Source organism: Macrosteles quadrilineatus, unplaced genomic scaffold, assembly GCF_028750875.1.
Source record: "Macrosteles quadrilineatus isolate MER2022 unplaced genomic scaffold, UCM_ALF_1.0 Scaffold_9__3_contigs__length_116548681, whole genome shotgun sequence".
In the NCBI taxonomy this organism is placed as follows: domain Eukaryota; kingdom Metazoa; phylum Arthropoda; class Insecta; order Hemiptera; family Cicadellidae; genus Macrosteles; species Macrosteles quadrilineatus.
The window spans coordinates 97,727,240-97,740,504 of NW_026542602.1; the positions used below are offsets into that span (position 1 = coordinate 97,727,240).

General features: G+C 35.9%; 1 protein-coding gene across 1 annotated transcript; it reads left to right on the forward strand.

Annotated features, from left to right (window-relative positions):
* The first annotated feature begins 334 nt into the window (after positions 1-334).
* LOC129004405 (coiled-coil domain-containing protein 42 homolog) lies at positions 335-3,441 on the forward strand. The gene is made up of 5 exons (XM_054432976.1): positions 335-431; positions 857-1,319; positions 1,817-1,970; positions 2,193-2,374; positions 3,276-3,441. Exons 1-5 carry the CDS (start codon positions 422-424, stop codon positions 3,394-3,396), a joined length of 930 nt encoding a protein of 309 aa, XP_054288951.1. The 5' UTR covers positions 335-421; the 3' UTR covers positions 3,397-3,441.
* Positions 3,442-13,265: the final 9,824 nt, after the last annotated feature.

The window sequence follows — 13,265 nt, forward strand, 5'->3', positions numbered from 1 at the left end:
GCTTCAGCTGTTTTATAAGGATGAGAAATCCACCAGGGGAGTATATTCGATCTATGATGATACCTACCTACAGTAATACCTTATTCCCTGTATGATACATTCGCTAATCAAATAGAAAATGACACTCAATAGTAGGAAGACTCTGTGAGAGTTGTTTTTAACAACGTTTCTCATTGGATAAAAAAAGGAGTAGAGAATGTTCAAAATTGAAAATAAATGTCTAATAACTATCCAAATTCAATGAGTGTTGCAGAGCAATTTCATTGACTTTTGTCTGTAGATAATAGAGCATAATAAATTATACTACAAAATATCATCTGGTTAGCTAATTTAGAAAATAATAATTTTCAAAACCATTATTTCAATTTTAATTTGAATTTTACACGATAGCTTTACAATAGTCTCTTTATTATAAGGGAATATGTTTGGAGGTAATTAACTCTACTTATTACTAGGTAATAGTTTATACATAATACAAACCTAATAAGCCTTAAACCATTATTAAAGAGAGGAGAGATAACTTTTTACTACACAATGTTTTAGCCTCAGTGTTATTTTGAAAAGGTACTATTAAAAAAAGGTTATAGGTTATTAAAAAAAGAAAAAGAAAAATAATTAGATATTTTGAATATACCTTTTAGTATGCAAGGAGTTTCTTTTATAATGTATGTTTGACCTAGAACAAAGAAATGGTATGTTAAAAATATAACGGGACTACATTTGTTAATTCTTAGTGTTGTAAAATGTAACAGAAAACGTATAGTGTTGTGGCAACCGACTTTAACCACTATTTCTCTCATGAACAGTTGTTTTATATTTCATACAAAAACTCATTTCAGTACTATCATTTTTGCAGATAACTTTACATTTGAGAGCTCTCCTCAACCTCCTTCAGAGCTACGACTTCCTCATTTGACACTAAAAAACACAGAACTGAAGAAGCGACAGGCAATTGAAGACCTTGCTTTGCAGAAAATACTCTCGTCAAAGATAGAAAAGGACAACAAGAAAGAATGGGAAGAGCTGGAAAATAATAAAGAGAAACTCATGAAACTCTTTACAGATTCAAATGAGACCATCCATGAGAACAGAGCATCTGCATCAAGATTCTTTGAAATTATCAGAGAACAGAGAGAGGAACAGGTGAAAACCAAACAGGAAATACTAAACGCACACGTTGATATTGACAACAATAAGCAAATTAAGGAGACAATGGAGAAGTATGTAAAACAGTACTCAGTTTTTGAGCAGTTTTTAGAAAGCGTTGCCGCTGCATCAAAATCAGGAAATCTGAACAGCGTGGGAGATATTTTAAATAGGTACCGTACAATCTGTTAGCTATATAATGTGTTTTTTTTCGTTATTTAACTTACCTTAATGAAGGCAAACGAGTTAAATAGGTTCTTTTTACCCTTTCCTTTTCTTGCCTAGTTCTTTTTAGGCAAAATAAATATTAGCTTCTGCCTACTTATAATTCCCCTCTTATGATGATTGGATGATTCGATGGTTCAGTGGGTAGCGTTTTAGCAAGACATTTCATGAAACCAAAAGGCTGCAATGTCAAAAGTTCTAGCTGATAAAAATCAATCAGTGCCATTGTAAAAGACCAAACTAACCTCTTTGCTGAGTTTCTATTCTAAGTTATACATTCAGGCTTGAGGTCCCTGCAAATGGGTACAGATAAGGATAAAAAGACTGCCTACCTTCCTTGAAAGACCCTTTTATTTTGTAAGAAAATAAGATAACCCATTTTACTGCATTGACTCAATGTTACCATACCTCCATATTTAAGAGTAATTATTCATTGACATCATAGATACCAAACTCTAGAAGGAAGAAGGGCTGAAATTCTACGGATTCTCGAGGAAGAGATGGAATTAGAGGCACAAATGAGGAAGCAGATGATCGAACTTGTAGAGGAGAAGTCAACGCAAATGAAGGCTCTCGACAATCGTCTGGTGATGCTTCAGGTGAGAATCCACTTAAAGTAAAGAAGGGAATCTGGTTCAATACTTTTGGTGTGTTTAGTCATTACTTGGAAATCAAGGTTATTCCTCCTGTAATCTTGGAAGGAGTGTCATCCTTCTCCGAACCTGCTTACAAAAGTTGCAAGGTAGGTATCTTATATTACACTTGCGTGAGATTGATCTAAATGACATCCAAATTACCTAATCGCTCTGGTGATTTTTCAGACTGTCCAAAGACAGACTCAGGAACGACGTGTCTTCTTGGAGATGGTAGTTCAGAGGCTCAAGAACAAGGTTTCAGCTGGACAAGAAGAATCGAACGTACTACGTGGAGCTTGCAGAGACCTTTACCTTCAGGTTTGCAAGCGCCGAGGTGTCCAGCCCTCTGCAACTACATCTGATACCAGGTACTGTAAAGTGTAATATGTATGTCATGTAGAGAATTTTAGATGACACAATTTGAGTTTGATGTATGTTATTAAGTATAGTATTACACAAGTAGAATACTTTGATGTCATATGCAGACCATGCTACTACTGTATATGATTCAGGTAGATCATGATGTGTTAGAGTATAGAATGCTATACCAAGCCCATTAGGCTATTAGTTGTGGGGCATATATAATTTCATGGGATTTTGAATAAAGCAATTGTATGATTGGTGGCGATAGGAAGTGACACAATAATATAGGATGGTGTAGTGAATTGTGTACTACAGGGTGTTTTGTCTGAAAGTGTGGCCTAGCTGGTGTTTTTGGCCACCATCATGGATCCACCATATTGGATATTAAATACTATATCTAAATGTAATGATAGTGTTATGACACATCATTATATATACTAGATTTTCACACGGATTTCAATGTGGATACCGTATCCGTTTAAAAAAAAATTCCCGTTTGGAGGATAATATATTCAAATGAAAACTCTCCGCCCTTGTACATTTCTTATGGACGCTTCGTACTTTGAACATTTTTTAAAATTATTTTTCTGACATCTTCAGTTCTTATGAACACTTGCAGTTCATAGCCTTAAAGTATTCAGTGATGTAAGGGCTTTCATTTGAGGCATTGATCATTAAAATTGGATGAGTGAGAGTCGAGCTACAAACCCCCAACACAATATTAAATTTGACTTTTTAGAAATCAGTTTTTAATAAAAGAAGTTGCATCTCAGTCATATGGATTGTGTAACAGTAGGTGGTTAAATCTGCAATATTATGTGCTAATTTCTAGGCTAACAATAAAATGTAAAAACTCAGTAATTATGTTTTACAATGCTCAATACAAACTACTCCATCTTGTTCCAGGTCCCAACTAGACTATATCCAGAAGTCAATCATGTTTTACAAGGAAGTGCTTACTATAGGACAATCAGATGGTGGAAACCAGAATGGAAATATTATTGTAAGAAAGAAGAAACTTAAGTGACTTTGGTTTGAATCCCAAAAACCTTTTTAGCTTTTAAGTTTTACATGTGATCGAAATAAATACATTCTTATATACAATGTTTTATTATACTTCACCATAAGATTGATTCTCAACTTGTTTAAAAACCAGTGGTGCATAGACATTTCAAGCGATCTGAAGAACATAGAACATACAATAATGAAGGTAGCTGGGTGGATTATACAACACTCATTTACACTTGCGAAATATACGTTTTTTTAAAAATCAATGGCCGCCATGTTGATTACGTCATAGCCGGAAAACGTGGGGGGTAGGAGGTAAACACCCAGTTTTTTTAAACTCCCTAGACATCAAACTAAAACGTTCTGCAAGAATATTGAGTATACGCAAGTTTGCACACTAAAGTATATACTATACTTATTTATATATACTACTAGCTGTAACCCGCGGGCTTTGCCCCGTTTAACTTCTTAATTTTCAAGATTATCTCGTTCGCATGGCTCAATCACGTCCTGGTTGAAGTTTGTTCGCTACGCTCACTCACCTTTAGGTTGGAGCTCGTTCCCTGCGCTCACTTGCCTTCAGGTTAGCTCGTTCGCTACACTAACTCGCCTCCAGGTTGAAGTCCGTTTGCTACGCTCACTCACCTTTTGGTTGCAAATTAGCTGTTGTCATAAATGTAAAAGAAATAATAGTGCTGCACCCTGTTGGTAATCCTTGTAACTTTAATGCTATTGAACATCATAGAACAGAACCAACTTGTTTAATTGAAACAGCTGTTAAGATTCAATAATTCCATTTCTCATAAGGTTAACATGGGAAACTCCAGAGCCACTGGGGCGGAGCCCAAAAGGATTTTTGAAATAAGAATATGCCTATATGTTAATCGGGAATGTGAGCTATCATCATGCCAAATTTCAGCCCAATCCGACCAGTATTTTTCGCGTTCACTTGTCACAAACATACATCCATACATCCATACATCCATCCATCCAAACTTTCTCATTTATAATATTAGTAGGAATAGCTGTAACCCGCGGGCTTTGCCCCGTTTAACTTCTTAATTTTCAAGATTATCTCGTTCGCATGGCTCAATCACGTCCTGGTTGAAGTTTGTTCGCTACGCTCACTCACCTTTAGGTTGGAGCTCGTTCCCTGCGCTCACTTGCCTTCAGGTTAGCTCGTTCGCTACACTAACTCGCCTCCAGGTTGAAGTCCGTTTGCTACGCTCACTCACCTTTTGGTTGCAAATTAGCTGTTGTCATAAATGTAAAAGAAATAATAGTGCTGCACCCTGTTGGTAATCCTTGTAACTTTAATGCTATTGAACATCATAGAACAGAACCAACTTGTTTAATTGAAACAGCTGTTAAGATTCAATAATTCCATTTCTCATAAGGTTAACATGGGAAACTCCAGAGCCACTGGGGCGGAGCCCAAAAGGATTTTTGAAATAAGAATATGCCTATATGTTAATCGGGAATGTGAGCTATCATCATGCCAAATTTCAGCCCAATCCGACCAGTATTTTTCGCGTTCACTTGTCACAAACATACATCCATACATCCATACATCCATCCATCCAAACTTTCTCATTTATAATATTATAAGTAGGATATCTTCTATCTATTACTTATTTAATACGCAAGCATGTTTTTTGTGACAATTACTCCTCCGAAACTACTGAACCGATTGACATGTTTTTGTTGTCATTGGAAAGAGCGTAACGTGAAGTTGTGCAGGAAACTTTCTTTTTAGGGAAATAATCAGAGAGTGAGGCCCTGGGGCCCTTTAAAGTTTCGTATTTCTCCATAAGATCAACATGGGAAACAAAAATTGTTATGCAACTCCAGCTGTTGTCAGAAATTAAAAGTGAGAAGAAGAACATATGTTAATTTTAAATAGTCAATAAGTTTGCTACAAACATTTACTGACTTGGTTGAAATGAAATATTTACTATTTGAATTCGGGTTGGCGTTTATATTACAATGGAAAAAAGAGAGAGAGCATGGATTAATTGATATATTCTGTTATGTACATCTTGAATATTTCCATAATCTTTGGGTGGAATCTTTTAAAGTCATCAGAAATTATGACCGTTATTACTTTTAAAATAACGCCTCTAATACTTAGAAATTGCTCGAATTCGAGCAACAGGGACACTAGTACTTATTTAATACGCAAGCAGGATTTTTGTGACAATTACTCCTCCGAAACTACTGAACCGATCGACATGTTTTTGGTGTCATTGGAAAGAGCGTAACGTGAAGTTGTGCAGGAAACTTTCTTTTTAGGGAAATAATTAGAGAGTGAGGCCCTAGGGCCCTTTAAAGTTTGGCATTTCTCCATAAGGATAACATGGGAGATAATTTTTATTTACAGAAACATATGTTTGTTACTTGAAAATAGTCAAAGTCTACTACATAATAATTGGGGAGCGAGCTGGCGTAGTGGCTAGAGCGCGGGACTTCGGTCCGTGAGGTCCCGGGTTCGATCCCCGCCAAGTCACCAATGGATTTTATCTAAGTGATAATGCCGCAACCCCTAGGTCTAGCCTGAAGTAATGTGAAAAACAATCCCAGGCTCGTGCCTAGCGTCCTAGGACAAAAAAAAAAAAAAAAAAAAAAAAAACTACATAATAATTGCTGTGTATTATGACTGTTAATGTATACTACATTTCAATCAAGGATTGTGTGCCTTAAACTTTACTCATAATGGATCTCACTACTTTATTTTCATGCTGGGAATAGTAAAATTTAGTTGAGAATAAGTTACCATATTTAGAAAACTTTACTATAATAATTGATGTATTTAAAATCACAAATCTTTGACATTATTAATTCATTAGAAACGAAACAGCTGATCGAGAAATCAAACAAATCATCTACTTCATGCGAATAATGTTTTTACACAAAAATAGTTTTTTTTTACCAATAACTTGATTCTTTTTTACTTGTGGGTGATGTATTTTGAGTTTGCAGTTATGAAAGCACCAAGCCAAGTAACGTTTTATCTAATTTTCTTTATAAATTAACAGTATTAATGAATTACGACATGAACTTGACAAGTTTGGTAATTAATTGTCGGTATGCCATGGGGAAGAAGAGTGGGTCCTCGAAAACAGGCGAAGGCGGAGACACCCATCTAGAAAATCCAACTGAGTTTTTAAATATAGAGGTCGGTGGATTGCCAAGACACAGATTATACTAATAAAAGGGGGCAGTGGTTTTATTGATATTAATACATCAAAAAGGGCCTCATTAATGGCACAAAGGCTTCATGTGATAAGAACGGTTAACAACAATGTAAAGTAAAATGTAAAGTCCTAACTGGAACAAGTGAGGAGGGACATATTTTGATTTCGAGGATAAAAATTTGCCCGTCTGAAACAAACTTATCTTTTAAAATGGAAAGAATGCTAATTTCTGTTTTTTTTTTCATTTGCAGCACAAACACTTTAATTAAAGAGCAGCACTGTTCTTAACCAAACCAATTTCAGTCATGAGCAATATATATATATATATATATATTTGTTGTTTTAAGTAAGTCTACATCTTTTAATAGGATACGGATATTCATTACGGAAAATTCTGACCAGGGTAATATTCCTGAAGGTAACTTTAAGACTAAAATCGTAGTACTCATGGAAGTGCTTTTTTGATAAAAATATTGTTTTTTAGTGTTTATTTTTAAAAGTGTTTTCTTCAAGCAGCATTTTATGACCCTCAAAATATGCTACATAGGCCAATTGGTTTGATATGATAAAATGTTTTGTTAAATTTGTTTTTAAAAATCTTTAAAAAATAACTACACTAGGCTATAGCATACTTAACCTTGAGCACTTATTAATTTAATAAATATAATACGCATACAGCTGGAAAATGGCTGGACTGCTTCCCTTCTACTTAAGGCTTTATTATTACTGAATTTAATTTTCGACGTCAAGTCAATATATAACACGATGAATTCGTTTTCTAAATTAATATCTTTTTTGCGGGGCATTGAGCCGCACAGGTTCACTAGTTGTAGTTAAATACTCGTGCTTTGCATTTGCAATGAGAGAGGACACGTTTTGAGAAAATTTGGTTTACTATAATCTACGGTATACTATAGTATATAGAATATCTACCATAGCCATAATGTTCTACCACTTCACGTAAACAATAGAAAGATGTAAAGTTCTCACACTCAGGTTTTTGTTGCTGCTTGGTTCAAATTAGCTGTTGTCATAAATCTATAAAGAATTGTTTATTTATTTTTTTTTATTTTGCAGATGTGGAATGTTTATTAATATTCTCCACCCATGTACTATATCATATCAATACTATTATGCCTGCTTCGGAAAGTCCTAGAGGAAGCTGATTTGTAATTTCGACTACATCTTGAGCAAACAAAACCACCTATCCCTTACACCCCACTTTTAGCTGATTCCTTACACGACCTAAGAAGTGTGAGAGTGCATAATCGTTAATAGTCTTAAATAAAAGTGTTAAATATTTTAATTACTAAACATGCATTTGCAGATGTGGAATCTATATATTGATATGCAAGCAGTTCTCTTTACACAGTCTTGATAACGGATAACTTGATAACGGAGAGACGGATTTTAACGTTTGAGGTGTCAAATTGAAGGTATTTTCACGTAGATGTGCAAATAAGAAAGGGCATCACTTAAGTACAGTTAAGGGCTAAAGTTTGGGAACGGCAGCGCTATCGGTTGACATTAAATCGAACTCAATTCCCTTTGTTTTGGCAAGTGAACAAATTTGGCAAGTTCGATCAAAATATATCACCAAACAAGCAGACTGCAACAGTTTATTTATCCTCCATAAGACAAACGTGGTAATTGTTAATGGGAAAATCCATTTTTAACCCATAATACTCCGTTTCCATAGCTAACAAGTTGTTTAACATACGTAAATTAATAACATTTACCAATATAATCCCGTTTCCTTAGACCGTAGTTCGTAACAGTTTGACTATTCACCACTAGATAGCACTTACATCGTCGTTCGCAATAGTTCGTCTATTCACCGCTAGATGACACTACAGTGGAACTCGCAATTCATCGTAGTTAAGTTAATATTATAAATTATTTAAAATTGTATTGAATAAAATAAACACACTTGACCTTAGTCAAACAAATAATCAGGTTGTTAATAAGTAGCCAATTTACAATATTCTGCTAAACAACCGTGGTAGTAATATAAATAAGCTATCTTACTGTTTGACACTCGCAGTGATATTTGCGTATCTCGTGCATATAGGATCTTTACTTGGCCTAGCAGTGGCATGTTGCATATTTTATGTTATATTCATTCACACTTGAGATTCTTTGAAAAGCCGAGAGTCGGACCTCTTCTGGAGGGCGATGATTGGCTTATTAACTTAATAGTCCTGCGTATTTACACTTGTATAATCACAAGTATAATTTAAGTGCTGTATTTAGTGATTGCTGGTAATCAGAAGGTCACCAAATCAACCCTGCAAAAAGCTAGAAGCTTATATCGTTCGACACTGTAACCTAGCTGCTCTTGATCATTGAGCTTTACATAAAGGGTCCAGGTTAAAATCCAGTTGATCTTAGACAGTCATTATTATGGTTTATCCCATGATTTAACGTTGGCTTAGAATACGCTCCCTGATGTATCGGTGTCGTATAAAATCTAATCCGACTGACATCTTAAGGCCCATTAACATACTAGCACTTCGCCATCATTTGAAAGCGATTGTGCTAAAGTTGCTCTGTTTTTGTGGACACAGGTTTTTTATAACACTGTTTTGCAAACCCTGGTCAGCATTCCGATACATTACTTTGTTTGTATTAACATTTTTACAATTTGTGTTGCAAATCTTGTACATAATTGACACTTTGAATACCTACTTATTCAATCGTTTATGTGTAGAATCTAGGTATTCTATTCACTTTTGGATACTGAAGTGGACATCCTATCCAATAAGGGTGTTTTTTTTTTCACGCAACCCAAATTATAAGTATTTTAATTACAAAACAAGCTTAGATGTTGGTATCCCTTTCAGTGGCGGGTCCAGAGGGGGGGCGAAAGGGGCGACCGCCCCCCCTCCTCGGGCATACATATACATATATTTTTTACTACATGTAATACAGTAGTGTATACAAATTGTGAAAAATAATTTGTCACACTAACTTTGGACAAAGAAATCCATTTTGGACTAAAACAACTGCCATTTTGGAGACTTAGTTTACACAAATTTTTACCTGAACCCCCAAGACTCCCTGGCTCGCCCCCCCTTGTGGCTGTTCTAGATCCGCCACTGATCCTTTTTTTCTTTATTGGATCAGCTGATGTGCATTGTTATTGTTCCATAGCTATCTGAGGTCGACTCAAAATGGTGATTCCTCATACTCGAAAAGAAATGCTTTAAAACGTGGGTTTTATGCCAAGAAAGGTTTGAAATTAGGTTTCCATTACCTAATCAATCAACTGTTATTGGTATTTACAAATTTAAAGGAAACCGGATCCATGGTAAACAAAATAACGTAAACCTTTATTTGAGATTCCGTTCTTATCAAAACACCACGTTTTGGATATCTATATATTTAATTAAGTAAGCAAAAATCGGTCCCCACGAAATACCTCGAGCTAGGAATAAGGCGGTTGAGGATTAATTTTAAAGACCTGTAAAGAAAAAAAGAAAATGACTTTGACTCTCATATATTTAAATATTATATTTAAATATATTTACTCCTTGCAATGCTCTTTAATGAATTCTTTACAAATGTTGGTTGCCCCTAGGTTGGAAGAACTCTAGAAAATAAAAATATCAGACAGAGCTTTTTGGCAGTGGAAGCTTGATGTTATTGAAAAATATGAGTGGACCCTGCAAAATATAAATATTCCCCAAAGGTCCTTAGGGGACGCCCCTGGCACTGTTTGTAGTTCTTCCAATAAAGTAATACCTTTAATGAGATCAATTTACCAGTCTTAATTCTACACTGAATTTACTTGCTCACTACTACACTAGTGACTAGTGTTGCACTTAAAAGGTGAATCTTTTGTAGTGGCTTATGATTTACTGAATTACCTTTTGTTTATCAAATACTATTGCATATGCTAAAATACCAAGGTTATTGAGAACTAAAAGTGAGTAACAATTTGAATTTATTGCACAGAATTTAATAATACACTTATTTCAGATTACAGTCGTTGTTGTGTTCTTTCAAGTAAAAATGACCTAGAGATACACAATCAGTTGGAAATTTATTGAAACTGTTGAATGGATTTATCAAAGGGGAGGTATGGTGCGGTTTCACACCGATCTCGAAAGTATCAATGGAAGAGTGGTATTTAATCTAATGGTTGAGATGACCTGTACCAAGCAAATCCTTTCGTTGGCCAACGATTAAAAACGAAGGTCGTCTCGCAGTCCAACTGATTGAACAATATTGTATTCAATCGTAGTAATGTTTATCAGAATGTTGCTTTATTATTTTATAGCTAATTTGGTACTTTGGTGGTTCATCTATGTTCAAACTGGCACAACCTCCAACAACACTTCCGTATCAATCGAACCAGCTACCTGCTCCCTCCTCTGATAATAATTTGTTTCCCCCAAAAGATACTGACTGTGACACTCTTTAAAAGAATTGTACCATTTGCTCAACAATGAAAATTAACAATGACTCTGTGTAAAATTCCAACACTATAAAAATCTTATTAAATAACTCTGAATTGCCCTATAAAAACATTTTTACCTATTTATTCTTAATACTATAGGGTTGTTACAGTCTAATTAATAAAGCGGATTGCTACAATATGAATGGATATGAAAATCAGTGATTTGAGTTCGAACCTGTGAACATGTGCTTATTCTACATGAAATGACAAAACAAGACAGGAAAAATTTACAAAAGTGCGACTCACTGAAATCTAAAATTAACAAATAAATAACACAAATTACTTACAGTTTGGACGTCCACAAATATAACACAAATAAAGGGGAAGGGATTGGGAAATGTAACTAGCCGGTATTCTACAAGACGCGATCAATTGAACTCGTGAAACGAACGTGTAATTTTCAAATGGCGGAACTGCGTTGGCCGGTAACGAACTTTTTCACTTTCTAACAATGACACTGATACTAATTTCCAATCGCGGGGCAATTATATCCCTTAGGGATATAGGCTGTACGATTTTAAGGAAAAATAAGATTGCCCGACCAAACGCCGCGAAATGAATTTAATTTCCACGAACGAAAAACAATTTTACCGAACTAGCTACGATGGGATTTGGATAGGAACTGGGACTGCTGGAAGCAAGTGACCATCCGGCTAGACCTTATTCCCCCTCCTACTTTAGTGCGTGGTGCATTCTGGTCTATACTGATCTATTGTTTAAACCAGCTGACTGTTCTTCGCGTTACCCTGTATTGATTTGTTGCCTTTTTACAACAAAATCGGTACAAAATGCCCCCTAGCAGAAAAAAATGATCCGTGATCGGCCTAGGACAGTCCAACCTATCGTACTACCTCGGAGCATTTTTGGTCTAGCCGGTGGACCACGACGATACACATGAACACAATTACAATTTACAATCAACAATAACGACAACAATTCAAATTATGGTAACAAGAATACTAAACTACAACAATGATCTATTTTGTAACAAGACACCAACTGATCATTTCCCTCATTGAACACACAAAGGCATCCCGCGCACAGAATAACATTTTGGTGTATCACCAAGGTGACCACCCGCAGAGTGTGTTGTCAGAAGTGGCGAACATCTGGGCTCGTACATTGTTGTGGTGTAGTAGTAGTCGGTCGGTAGCGTAGCGGCTGTAGTGGGTCAGCTGAGCGGGCGCTCAACAATGGTTCGACAGTAGTGCTGTCAGCTGGGGAGGGTGGGGCGGGCGCTCAACAATGCTATCAGTAGCACCAGCGATAACAGTGTTGTCCAACCTCGGCCTCCTCGATTGCATCACCAACACAACACTTGCTGATTCACCTCACTGTTTGTTCACTCACAACTTATTTCTAATTACAATTTTTTTTACGTTACCACATTTAAAATTCGTTTTCGTTCTCATTTATTAAAATATTTCATCCTAGTCTAACTAGTAACTCTTCAATTGAGAACGTCAAGTTGTTACTTCTAAAACATTAATAAAACATGGTCGACACAAAACATTCAATTACACTTACACATTTTGACACTTCAAACATTGATTCCGACGGGTTTGCGCATGGACGAACATTTAAAACATTGTTTCGGAGCTTCTTGTCTGACCGATTGGAAATTTTCACAACACGGTTTTTTCCGAATGCGGAGCATATCAGTTCTTTATTATCAAGCTGGCGTATTGATTCAATTGACGAAAACCATCACAACAGTTTACGAATCGATTTGGAACCCGACAATTACTATCATTTCGATGCAGGCCGAATCCCATTACGAACGCATCAACTGATTTCGGTAATCACAACTGAATCGACTTAAACCTAAATAAAACACTCCTCAACTGCATTTCGGCGAATTTGTTGACATTTGCGATCATTTCGATGCACGTACAAACTTTCCCCTAATGCTAAGTACCAAGCTATGACAAAGACAAAGATATTATTCGCCCTACACCGGTGACATGCGACCTCTAATGTTCGCAGAGCTACTCTACAAGTGCTTAAAATGAGCGTCGATGTTATTGTGAGACGTCATTTGACCTTGACAACGTCGGAACCTAGTGTAAAGACATCCTACAATTCCTAGCGATATGACCTTCATTTTGACAGCGATAACATTTTACGATCCTATCCCTGGGTCTATTTCGTAGATCGTTTGATGACGTAGTCGGATTTTGTCGAGTTTGATTCACGACCCTAGACGATGAATTTATCAACGGGCGTCGATTC

Bases quoted from the DNA above. Each gene is read 5' to 3' on its own strand.
- LOC129004405 (XM_054432976.1), top strand. The intron at 1,971-2,192 runs GTGAGAATCCAC...GTGATTTTTCAG, and splicing joins ATCGTCTGGTGATGCTTCAG to ACTGTCCAAAGACAGACTCA. The intron at 2,375-3,275 runs GTACTGTAAAGT...ATCTTGTTCCAG, and splicing joins GCAACTACATCTGATACCAG to GTCCCAACTAGACTATATCC.